Source organism: Cyclospora cayetanensis, unplaced genomic scaffold (genome assembly GCF_002999335.1).
Source record: "Cyclospora cayetanensis isolate NF1_C8 unplaced genomic scaffold, CcayRef3 CcayRef3_contig_332, whole genome shotgun sequence".
NCBI lineage: Eukaryota > Apicomplexa > Conoidasida > Eucoccidiorida > Eimeriidae > Cyclospora > Cyclospora cayetanensis.
Genome location: NW_020312295.1, coordinates 5,979 through 18,215, shown reverse-complemented (window position 1 = coordinate 18,215; position 12,237 = coordinate 5,979). Strand labels below are relative to the sequence as shown.

Here is a 12,237-nt window from a genome sequence, read left to right as displayed (position 1 = left end):
CACTGTTTTCGCGTGTCTGCCTGCTCCGAGAGTGGTGAGAGGGGGGGAAACAATTTAAGTGTCCTGCATGTGGTTGCTTTCGTTGGTCACATACGGAGCACTAGGGCGTGCTTTTTGAGTTGGTTGAGGGATAGTATAGCGGGGCAGGCCACGCATAACTACTTTCTACTATGCCTCGTACATTTACCTAAGAACTCGAAAGGATTGACTGATAGCCTTCACCGTTGGTGTATTCTAAACAAGGCAAAGTGATGCTAGCTCATACAAGAAGACCTACTGGCTGCGTGTTAGCCATATCATTTGTGCAACTAGTTGTGAGTGCTCAGCGTGCATGGAAGGTCTACGCACGTTCTAGCTGTCCCACTCTCATCTTTCAGGAAACTGTCCGGGTATTAGCAAGGAATAAGAACAGTTTTTATTGAAGAATCTTGATAATTTTCTATTATGCTTTTATTGTGTCCACCACTTAGTGTCTCCTAATGGAGAGTTAGCTTGGATCGTTGCCGTAGGCTCCTTCTGGAGCAAAACAGGGCCGAATGCGCCGATAGTCGCTGTACCTGCAGTCACCGCCCACGTATAGAGCCAGGATCTTAGAGAGGCAATGCGGCTATGGTATTTCCTGAGCAAGTTGGGAAGAACAGCAAGTCGCTTTGTTGTTCGTAATTCAGTTCCATGTAGCCTGCAGGGCATTGCATGTTCTGCGCAGACGCAATATATAAAGCCAACCATCAAAGTATAAAAACTCAACAATCATAATTTTAATGTATTGTCCACAGATTGAGATTGTACTGGTCTCGAGGGAATTTTTTTGTTTGGCCCACCCATGCCTCGTCAATCCAGAAAGAAGCGGGTCTTCTTCTGCATGAAAGGCCTATCCGGACCTTCGTTTACGAAACATATAAAGACATCAAGCATGAGAGTGGGAATTAATGGTCTTCGAGAAGCTGTTGCGCGGAAAGTTAAGACTTGCTTTGGTCCCTCGTGAACGTAAGTGATGTTACGAAGAGATAATGCGCGTCTGAACGCCCGAGTATCTGCGAATTTCTCTAAAAAAGGTACCCTCATTAATTGATTTGGCTTCTTGCCTAGCATAGGCTCTATGGAGGAGAAAGTATCCGGAATCCGGGTCGTGGTGAACCGAAAATTTGCTGAAGTGACCCTGTTAGCATAGTACTGCTTACACAATGACACGACCAATTTTGGAATAATTCACGCTGAAGCCTGGGACCTACCGATAATATTGCAATGCCAAGGTACAATAATGCCATCTGGTGCGCAAACATTACGACAACAGGGACATCATCTCCTAGACTCCTCCAGCCCCGTTGCGAGGTACCCGAGCATTGAAGAAGCGGCAACACAAGCCATACAGAGAGTGAAATATAAGATTACTGTTGCGGTAGACCTTATAAATTTGCTGTTGAGCCTACAGGAGGAATCGCTCGGTGTTGGTCCCCCCTGCAGCAGTAGTGGCACCATCGCCCAAAGCCGGGAGATGTTGCCTTGTTTCCTAAAGCAGAAGTAAGAATACGTGGTACTTCTAATTGAAATACAACTGGTATCTTGGATTTAGCAAGCAATTAGACTAGTTTTCGGCTTGCATGGAGAAACGCATGGAGTGTAGTCTGGGAAATCACCTGGTGTTTCGAAAACCGTCTACAGGAGTCAAATTGCAAAGAGTTTAAGCCTTTTTCCAATGGTTGTCTGTTTACCAAGCACTGCATTTGGCATAGGGAAAAGTTGAATTCCTTTTCACAGATGTCTGTAGCTAGTTTGCCAGGGTTTTTTGCCGACTTTTAACATCTAAGTTAGCACTGGGAACATAGAAAATAGCAGTGGTCCTTAGACCAATGGAACAGGAAATGCACGCAGGCCACACTTCTAGCAGCAGGCATTCACAAGCAGCTATACATGCGCCATCAGATCTCTCATCAGCCGCTGCAGCGGAGGCAGTTGACCATGACACTTATAGGGAAACAGCATTCCAGCAAGAGGTAGCAGCCGAGGTTGTAAGTCGACTTCAGGTTGAACATCCTGTACAGGAGCAAGGATCTTTAGCAACAGTTCCTGATGCCTCCACAGGAGCCATCCATTCACAATCTTACCAGCAGCAGCAGCAGGATATCGGAGATGGAGAACACAAGCTGGCCATGGAATTGCTTAGATCCGTTGAGGAAGACGGTGACCGTGATGGGCAGGTCATTGTATGCTCTGCCCCTGAAGCAGACAGTAAACTTACTTTGTTCGTTGCTCAAACAACAGGACAAACAGTTTCTGCTGCTTTCCAAAATTTGGCAAATCAGAAGTTTAGCTCCACTGCTGGCTGTACAAAGAACCCCTTGGCAGGTGCGATTAACAAAACACCCAGGCATCCCCACAGATGAGTTCCCACATATGAAGTAGGCGCTCTTTTTCGCTTGTCACCAGTGTACCAACGTGCAAAGGTTGTAGAAGCACGTTTGCTGTTGGCGCATCCGTAGACCCTTCTGGACCGGGACCAGAGAATCTAAAAGCGGGTGATGCATCTACTGAGAGACCTGGCGACTTGGGCCTCGACGACTCTTACATAGCTCATCTAACCTTCAGAGCACTAGAGCAGGAACGCGAGGAAGTACTTAAGGTGAAAGATGCCCTAAGCTCTCGAAGGAGTTGATTAAACTGCTTTCTATGTGTATTTGATGCCCTTTGGATGCCGCGACCAATCCAAAGCTGCCAGTCGTGACAACAATTGCTGCGTGTACGCAGCATTACTTTCTACAGCGCCAGCTCCCTATAGTGTTTAGACCTATATGAGCTGCATATGCGTGAATACATGTCTAACTGTTTCAAACAATAGTGTACACTAGAGGCAACAAGATATTTTCCTCCTCAGGAGTTGGCGGCCCATCCGGAGTTGGGGTTTTTGCGCCAGGAATATGAAAAACTCCACCAGCAGCTAAGAATAGCTCAGAAAAATGAACACGAGCTCAAGACAAAGTCCGCTGCTAAGTTTTCTAGTACATAAACAAGGATCTGCTATGCCGTGGCACAGAGCTCTATCGGCGATCGCTTTCCCACTGCATACAGCTGTTCTTTAATAGACTGCGTCTACTGATATCAGGTGCATGGAAATGAGCAACGCACTTGCAGCAAACGCCTCTCAAGTGCAAGCAGCACTCAAGGGCGCCAACAGTGAAGAAGAAACCATCAAGTGCCTCAAGCGGGTAAGCCAAACCTCAAGCCTGTTTTCCGGACTTTATTCTGCTGCTCACCCAATGTATTGCAGTCGATAAAAGTCAACAAAGTGGTCCCTTACTTGTTGTGTACGACGTTTCCAGGATTTGAGTGCCTCTCTCATAGAGGTAGCTAATGGAAAGTCCCGGGAGGCTGCGGAGACAAAAGCAGCGAACCAACTCCGCACTCAAATAGACGAACTCTACAAGTGAGCGAAAAGCCTCAGCCCGGCTAATTTTCCCCAAAGCCTTGACCTTCACATCAGAAGATTGTTTTTGACAACACCGCAGGAGGATAGAGCTAGAAGAACGGCGGTCCTTGCAGCAAACTGCTCGCTTGAACGAGCTGCTGCAAGAGAGAGACAAGCTGCAATCCAGTAAATAAGCCTAAAGAGCGGGATATGAAGCTGCAAGTTATTCATAAATAAAGGAAGTAAACACTTTATTAACCGCTATAGCTCTAGCAATTCGAGCTCTTAAAATTACATTGCTAGCCAATGTTTCAACAATTCTATGGGTACTGCTGCAGTGACCGACCAACTCACATCCACAAGCGAGTCACTCACTGCGGAAAACGCTGAAGCCATGAAAACCATCAAGGAGTTGGAGACAAGACTATCTACGGGCAAGATATTCCCCAAGATCAATGCCTTGAATTACTAATCGGGCACACTACAGTGCAAGCCGATATGAGAAAATGCAGTTGTGTTAGTTGTGGGAAGAGAGTGAATTGTGGCTGATGTTCTCTCTTTGCACCCCTGTGGAGCAGCGCGAAGTGCGTATGTACGGTATACATTAGGTGATTCTGCGTATTCAGTGCGCACAAGTTGCAAATAAAAAGTTCACTATAGGTTGGTACCGTTCAAATGCTTGCTAAGGTACCCCACTGCTAAACCACCACCCACCCTGATGTAACTTTAGCCCCCGTGTAGACGTACTTCTGTCAGGTTTACAGGAGCTTTACGACACTCAAGAGCAGCTACAAGACCGGCGAGCTGCTGCCGAGGAAGAAGCTAGAAAAAGAGAAAGGCTGGAAAGACAGCTTAAACAGAACAAGTCAAGAAGCACGGGGGTTTACCACCTTATGCAAAAGTTCAAATTAGAAACCGCTTCACGGATCTATGCGTAACGTATTGCTTACCCAAAGGCATATCATGAGAGGAAATACTGCTGAGCTATATATGACCACACATGGCACTAAACATGCAATCAGGGTTTGCTAGCGTACCGGTGCAGGGGCCATTTTGAGCAGCAACAGCAGGAGCTTGCCAAGAAACAAGCAGAGCTAGCGCAAGCGGAGGAGCAGGTAGCCAGACCCCTACACTTCCACCGCACTGCTTACAGGCTGCTTGATTTTTCCGCGCCAGCACTCAAACTGACGTATTTCAGGCAAAATGTGTGCCAGTAAGTGGACGCTCAATTGCGTTCTACAGATTGCAGCGCTGCATCAGCAGCTTGCCGCAACACAACAACAGGTTCAGCAGGAAGTGCAACAAGCGCAGGAAATCCAGAAACGCATTAGTGTACGTCGTTGCTAATGCCAAAGAATGACCGTCATAAGCACCTTAAGTATTTAAGTACAATGCACACCGTTTAAGAAGCTTTCCTGCATTGCTGATGGAGTTGGAACTTTGCTGTGCGCCATGCAGCAAACCGAGTTACGTTTGAATGACCAGATATACAAGAATAGTCACCTAAGAGCAGCAAACGAGTGTGAACTGCCTGGCATATGAACCTATTTCAATCACAAGTTTCTCATGCGCCAGCAAATAGTCTACCGTATCAGCATCGACAGTTAAGAATACTTCTTCAGGAGTAAGGAAGATACGCACGATGTGCAGTTTGTAAAATGCTGCTGTGCCTCTTGTCTGTGTAGTGAAAGGCAAGCTGAACTAAGGGGAAAGCAAGAGGAAATTGATCGGATGAGATCTGAGAAGGTAGCAGAGCAATTTCCAGGCACCCTAGAAAAATGTTCGTCAAAGTACTTTTCATTCGCCTCCATGAGTAGTGGAATATACATTTTTTCTCTTGTGCTCGCCTCCCATCTTCGCTCTTTGGCCTGCCCTAGATTCCTGGAAAACTTTCGATGCCTATTGTCCGGCCCCCTTGATTTCAGGAGCGGATCCTCAAGTTGCATGAACTTTTGAAAAAAAAGATGCAGATTCTGGAAGGAGAGAAACGCACTCTCGAGGAACAAGCAACGAGTATGCTCCTACTGGCGGATTTCGCACAGCCTGCATATGAGGGACTTGTGGCTGTTAGGTCAATGCTTTGTAGCCTAAGTTTCACCCGAACACAATAGTACTTTTTTTGCAAAACGATACAAATGTACGATGCGTTGCCAAACTTTACGCGCCGGCTCCCTAGCGCTGAAGATTGAAACTGCTGCATCGGAGAGAGAAATGGACACGTTAAAGCAACAGGTAAAGCACAACATGGCCTGCGCTGTTGTCCCTCGCCGGTGGGAAACTTGTGGAGCTACCGCTGTAGACTTGTGTACACGCATTTCCCTCCCACAAAATGTTTTCTTCGTCACTGCAATGGCTGTACTTGTCACCGCTCTTGCAGTTGTAGTTTGTGTTGTGGTTGGTGTACACACAGGCTGATAATGATAAACGACAAATTGAATCCCTCCTACGCGAGAGGTGAACTGCTTTACTAAAGACAACTAAGTGATGCCTAGCTACTGGCTCAGTCAAAAATGCTAGTTGGTTGCTGTGGCTATGACCTCACTGCATCTCAGCGATTGGCATTGGCTGTACTACTGTTCTTATTTTAGGGCTTCAATACCTAAACATGGTGAGGATGCATCGCTCCATCTACCTTCATCAAAAGGCACATGGAGTTGCTCTTATTGCTGCTTTGTGAATAGGGACTTGTTATCAAAAAACCTTGTAAACTCTGACGCTAGTGCCAAAAAGCACGCAGACCTCGCCAAAAGGCAGTTGACGCACTGTGAATACCTTGAGAAGGAGGTTACTGGGTAAGTTCACTTCTAGTGCTATCGCCAACTCTAGAACTATTTCCTTCGGCGCTACCGCACCTCAGTGCCCCTCCGGCAGTGCGATGTGTGTGCTGTTTTCTGTCTGTCGGGACGTATAGGGTTTTCGCTCTTATTTGGCCTGTAGTTTTGTTAGTTGACCATATAGTGTGCGTGAAATTCGAGGCTCGGACCTGCGCATCTGACTCACTGCATCTTGTGGTATTGCTGTAACAACAGGTTCCGGCGGGAGTGCCAACAACTACAGCAGAAGGTTGAGGCACTTGAGGCGGAGAGGGATCGCTACGGACACACTCTGAATAAAAGCAATCAAAAGTAAGTGAAGCAGAACTCCAAGTGCTCCACTACAACCCAGATAATGCGAACCTGTTGGGTTGTAGCAGTTCTTTGGTCCTGGAACATCCCAAGTTAAGCATTTCCCAAGTAACCCATCTGGTTGTGTGCCATGAAAAGCCATTTAGGAAGAATGTCCTTAGGCTTACGAACTAGCACTTATTTATGTAATGTGTGGCCAGGTACCTGGAAAATGTAGAACAACTCAAAAACGAGGAGTTACGGGTAGCTGAGCTGCAACGCTCTATTGGAGAACAGCGAGCGAAACTATCGGCCCAAAAAATGTTGTATGAGGCTGTTAGGTCTGACAGAAACCTGTTCTCGAGAAATTTAATTGCAAGCCTGGACGAAATGACAGAGCTTAAAAAGTAAAGTGCAATCCAATCCAGCACACTTTATGCATACTTCAGTTAGGCAGCTCAACTACGTGCACGAGGTTTTGGGCAAGGTGGGGAGAGTGAGGAACAAAGGTTACCACGAAGCGATGCAAACATCCGAGTCTAAATTCACCTCGCATTCACCGACAGAAGCGTTTGCGATACTCAATTCATTGTACAAAGAGGCTTTCTACTAACTTGTTCTTTTGCTCGGGGCTTCGTCTCCTGATGTAGCTGATGAGGCTACCTGAAAATGTGGATACCATCAATATTCATGTCTGTCAATACATAAGGCGGACGAAGGCTTCTTAGGTTCATACAAAAGATGTACCTGATTCAAGTTGTAGCGTACAATTTCCTTGATGTGGCGCTGCAGCAAGTTTAAGCTGATGTTCCAGCAGGTTGGGCAGCTTAAGGAGGAGATTAAGGCAAAAGATGCAGGGCTACTGAAACAACATTTTGAGCGCAAAAGAATGTCTTCAGCAAACGAAAAACTGAAGGATGACCTGGGCAAGGCCGAGAAGAAGCTCAGTTCGCTAGAGCAAATTATTGTCGCACAAAAGCAAGTCTCCAAAAAGTCGAACACTTTCTGCACTTTTCATATAAATGATATAAAAACCTTAGTCTTAAAGGCATACCACAGAATTGAATTGCTAGCATCTTACAGAAGAATTAATCATTTATAAGAGCAAGAAATGTAGGATTTGTACCATGTGCTGGCACTTACGCTCAAAATTAAAAATTTCACCCGTCGTTGACTGCGACATACATACAGGGGAGAGATTAAAAAGCTAGAAGATACAGTACAACAAGCTGCAACAGAACGAGCAAACCAGGGGAAAGAGTATTCCGCCGTAAGGCATTCGAAAAAGAAAACTATGAGCAGCAGTACAATAGATCCTGTGCCAGGGGAGCTAAGGGTCTGCAGCTTGTATACGCCATGCAGCTTCGAGCTTCAGCATCTGTTTCGCACAGGTATTAGCAGAGAGGGATATGTTGGGGAGTCAACTGCTGAAGCGAAATCAAGAATTGTCTCTTCTCTACGAAAAAGTCAGAATCCAGGAATCAACCCTCTCGAAAGGTGAAGCCCAGTATAAGGTAAGAAACCAGATGTATGCTTTCCAACGCCTTGGGACACTGTAGGCTTATCGAACACAGCTGCTATGTAAATTTCTCCATTGGGTCATTATTTCACTAGCCTTTCAAAGCGTGCAGCACATCTCATGGGGATCCTAGTGTTTGTAGCCTGGAATACCGGATAGAGTACTTTACCGGAATCCCTCAGGCAAGGTTGAAAGAGATAAAAGAGTGGAGTCATCAATGCATCGCACTTAGACAAGAACTCCGTCATCTTGAAGGTGGCCTTGCTGAGATGGAGGCACTCAAGCGAGAAATTCTACAGCTACAAAAAGAGCTGCTACAAGGTGCTCTGTTTGCATCTTAAAGGATAGTTGCCACACTGGCCTATAAGGAAATTAATCGATCAAGCAGCCAAACGCTACAAGCATTAAACTTCACCAGAATTTTAAATTGGCTTTTCCGGAGCTGAAGTGAGGATTAGTACGCACGGAAAGGGCATCCGGAAAAGCATGCGATTCAGAGGAGGGCTCCTCGCAGAAATACTCAGCTTTTAACACGTAAAAGCAACAAGGCAGGGCATTCTCGCCAATTCGGGGGCAGGATAAGGGATTTTCATTAACGTAACATTAAAAGAGTCACCTGTTGCAGCAATAAAGGCACAGCATTGACTTTTTTTTTGGTGAGTTTATTGGCCTGCAGAGAGAACAAAAGTTCGGGCACTAACTGAGGCCCTCTCGACGCCTCTGAACGTTCATAGGTGGAGACAGCTCGAAGGAAGCGATCCAGCCAAGTTGGAGCTAGTAAAGAAGGTTCAATCCCTACAAAAGCGGCTCATTGCCAAGACCGAAGAAGTAAAGACCCTTACACTGTTCCCAAAAGAGCACCACTTCTAGGCGGAACTAGGCCCCACCCTCGCAACACAAACAAAAATTGAGACTGCAATGCCTTTAATTTCCCTAGGTGATTGATAGAGACTTGCAGATCCAGGAAAGGGAAAAACTATTCGCGCAGCTGAAGGTACGCAAGCCAACAGATACAGCACCAGGCAGGGATCAACCAAAGCCATGCAGATGATAGTTTAACGTCAAGTCATGAACCCACTTGCGTTTTTTTCCATATCCACGTAGGTCGCGCTCAAAAAACAACCAGGCGCCGAGGTCTTCGTGCAGATGCAAAACCTGCAAACGGTACGATCCCTTTCGCATACTGCCGTGAGAAGTGAGTCGGTATTTTTGTAGAAATTCAAATGAGCAGCTTCCCCCCTTCCTTAATTTTTTCTTTCCTGCAGGATGTCCGGGCGAAAACGAAGATGCTCCGCAGTGCTGTGTCAGAGCTACATGTGCTTCACAAAGAAGTAAGCCGTTAGCCTTGAAATAGCTACTCGATTTAAACGTCGGGGAGGCTTTGTAAAGCCTTCCGCGGCCTACTGTGAGCGTTATAGCTACAGTGTATTGACATTTTGAATTGCTTCGGTGGTTGCATAGATGACCGTACCATTATTTTTCTCCCTGTATTCTAAGTGACGAATTTGATCGTTGTACATTTGAGTTTTACGAAGAAGTGTTCATAAAGTTCGTCAAGGGGCTTCGGTATTGTATTTAGTTTACGGTCGTGTTCCGTTGAACAAAGGAAAAACAGTACGGACAGGCTGCAGCTTTACACGCATGTAGGCCTGTTGATGAGATTATGGCGGCAGCGCAAACGCTACCAGCTGATCGGCAAACATGGTAGTAATGCGAGTACCGATGATCATCCTCTGTCAAACGTTGCATGACCAGAAAATACCGGGGGTATGTACTTATCCTACATTGATATGCTTCTACAGGTGACGAACAAGAGAGATGAGATCGAAAGATTACACAAAGAACTGGAGGTCGCCAAGCCTAAAGTCTAAACAGAAAAGTCCACTGTTTGAGTCTTTTTGTAAGATTCCTGCAGCAGCGTGCTTGACCGTTTAGCAAAAACCAAATCTCTTATTGCAGTGAATCTGCAGGCGGTCAAGGATTCTTACATTGAGGAGAAACGGCGGGAAGCTAGAGAACAGCATCACTTATTGTAACTGTACAGTTCAAGGGCCACCAGAGAGTAAGCCTGCTGCATAAAGCCCTGCTGTTATCACAAACATTTTTCTTTGCAATGTGTCTAGAGTAATGGTGAAGGCGTCAGTTTTGTACTTTGCCCGCCAATGTTTTGAGACGTTGAAAAAATATGGAACTTTCATGCGTTCGTAGAGCTAGATATGTTAGTGCTACCCGATCTTGTTTGGTGTGGTGCAGACGGGAAAGATATTTCGACGCAGTACTGTTCGATACTCAGGCACAATGCAAATCCTTGCCGGATCTATGCTACGCATGTAGAGTTATGGGGAGGCCCCTATACCTAGAAAAATGCCTTAGTGTGCGCCTTCTCCACGTGGAGAAATTGACGCGCTCTGTATGGGGAAACAATTATATTCAGCCTTCAAGAGCCGCTTAGCGCATGAACAGTACCTTGAAGGCAATAATTCGTCTGCTGGAGCACTTGCTTTAGGACAAAGAGCTACATATCAATGACTTGGGGTGCCAATTTGGCTGTCAGTGGCAAGAGGCTTCTATGGCAATTCCTCTCTCTCTTAAGACCATGCTTGGAAAAGCCGAAGTGCCCGACATACCACTGGTAATATGCAATAAGCCGGAATGTGCATCTTTGGGGCAGTGAGGGCAGCATGGTAGCTGCTGCGCAGTACAGCCAGTTCATTATTCGCTTTGTAGTCGTGCTGCACACAAGTGCTGCACCTTGCTAGTGAAACATTGCATCAGACCTTATTGTGTGAATCAGAGTTTGATGGTCCTTCTTCCCAGAGAGTACGCGTGATTTGGTCTTATGCACCAAGCACTACAAAATAAGCCAAGTGGCTCATAAGTTGCCCATCTGCGCTGGCAGGTATTTGTTACTAATTCAGACTGAAGCAATGTGCAGGATTCTGAAAACGGCAAAGGGCAGTGGAACAGTATTGCAACAATGACAAATCCGTTAGGCACTGATAAAACGCTTGGGGTTCCTTTAAAGTAATCACTTGCATCCTCTTCAATATTCCTCCACCGGTCCCTGGCTCTGTTGCTTTGCATGCACCAGGAGAATGCAATTTCCCCAGTAAGCACTACGTTCATAAAGGGTATGAAGTGTCAACATCAGCTGCGAATAAGGCTACCAATGGAGCAAAAGTAACAGTCGAGTAACGCTTGTGACGGTGACAAGAAGGCCGGGTGCTAGGGAGGCGCCTTTATACAATAGTATCGAACTTTCGCAGCATTTGACAGTCACGGGTGTACAGACTAGCGGTACTCTCCTTGTTCTCAAAATTCTGCACTTAATGCAAAACTCTGTAGTTCAAAGTTACTCTTGTTTCTCCGCCTCTACTGCTGCAGGCCTTATATTCAACTTTGACTTGCATCATTATGATAATATTAGCATGAATATTTCGCCGTTGACTGACTCTGAATAATACAGAGTGGATACTGCGTATGACTAACTGTAGGGAGGGGCACTCAGTGAAAGGTTGAGGTCATCCCTCAATGCCAATTGCTTGGTAAACTGGTGCGTGAGGCCGTCCACCCTAGGACATGGTTTCTTTAATCTTCGCAAAGCTAATGAGTGTGTTCAAAGTTTGTTCATTAAAACAGAGACTGCAAAATGTGGCATTATATTTTGATCACCGGTGCCGATGTGGTCAGAGAGTATGGCGCTCCATCAAGGAGCTCGATGAGGAAACCCGCAAATCTTTACTCAATACAGCTTTCCCCTATCCCTGACCGCCCCCATCAGGGCAGTAATATGAGTGAAATGGGACAGTAAGGTTGCAAGTTGCTGCAACTTCGAAGCCATCAGCGGACTCAACGCTACAGCTAATTGCATATGGCATCTAGCAAGCATTCACACAACAGAGCGTCTTCTTGTATAGTACTAACGCTACTCCGCAATGCATAGGATATGAAAACAGAAAAACCAACGGGTCAATTCTCTACCATGGCTCCATGACATGACTACTGTAGTAGGCAGTGACTAACGGTAACGTGGCCCGCTACCCCTCTCATCGCTCAAGTCGACACAGTCACCCTGGTATTCATTACATCTCAGCCAGAGTCAAGTGCACAGAGGGCAGCAAAAAGTTTGGCATCCTGCTAGCACTCACAAAGCAGCCGGAAGCGCGAAAACAGTGCTAACAGAAAGGCAAAGTGTGTATTTGCTACACAAC

At 46.1% G+C, this 12,237-nt stretch overlaps 2 protein-coding genes across 2 annotated transcripts; both read left to right on the top strand.

Moving 5' to 3' along the window:
• The first annotated feature begins 1,850 nt into the window (after positions 1-1,850).
• LOC113146489 lies at positions 1,851-2,653 on the top strand. The gene is made up of 2 exons (XM_026333977.1): positions 1,851-2,325; positions 2,445-2,653. The coding sequence occupies exons 1-2, from the start codon at positions 1,851-1,853 to the stop codon at positions 2,651-2,653; spliced, it is 684 nt and encodes a 227-aa protein (XP_026189762.1).
• Positions 2,654-3,110: 457 nt separating this feature from the next.
• LOC34623194 (cilia- and flagella-associated protein 58) lies at positions 3,111-10,555 on the top strand. Its single transcript, XM_026333976.1, has 22 exons — positions 3,111-3,203; positions 3,318-3,421; positions 3,504-3,589; positions 4,160-4,268; positions 4,449-4,518; positions 4,646-4,735; positions 4,814-4,923; positions 5,089-5,149; positions 5,329-5,416; positions 5,580-5,635; positions 5,814-5,857; positions 6,085-6,195; positions 6,433-6,528; positions 6,729-6,914; positions 7,300-7,485; positions 7,699-7,777; positions 7,899-8,021; positions 8,209-8,347; positions 8,703-8,854; positions 8,964-9,020; positions 9,131-9,190; positions 10,400-10,555. Exons 1-22 carry the CDS (start codon positions 3,111-3,113, stop codon positions 10,553-10,555), a joined length of 2,256 nt encoding a protein of 751 aa, XP_026189761.1.
• The last annotated feature ends 1,682 nt before the right edge of the window (positions 10,556-12,237 follow it).

What these genes read in the sequence shown, in the direction of transcription:
- LOC113146489 (XM_026333977.1), top strand. Translation starts at nt 1,851, where the DNA reads ATGGAACAGGAAATGCACGCAGGCCACACTTCTAGCAGCAGGCATTCA. An exon ending in GTTTAGCTCCACTGCTGGCT is followed by an intron (nt 2,326 to 2,444) that starts GTACAAAGAACC and finishes CAACGTGCAAAG; the next exon opens with GTTGTAGAAGCACGTTTGCT.
- LOC34623194 (XM_026333976.1), top strand. Translation starts at nt 3,111, where the DNA reads ATGAGCAACGCACTTGCAGCAAACGCCTCTCAAGTGCAAGCAGCACTC. An exon ending in AGACAGCTTAAACAGAACAA is followed by an intron (nt 4,269 to 4,448) that starts GTCAAGAAGCAC and finishes GTACCGGTGCAG; the next exon opens with GGGCCATTTTGAGCAGCAAC. An exon ending in GAATCCCTCCTACGCGAGAG is followed by an intron (nt 5,858 to 6,084) that starts GTGAACTGCTTT and finishes CTTTGTGAATAG; the next exon opens with GGACTTGTTATCAAAAAACC.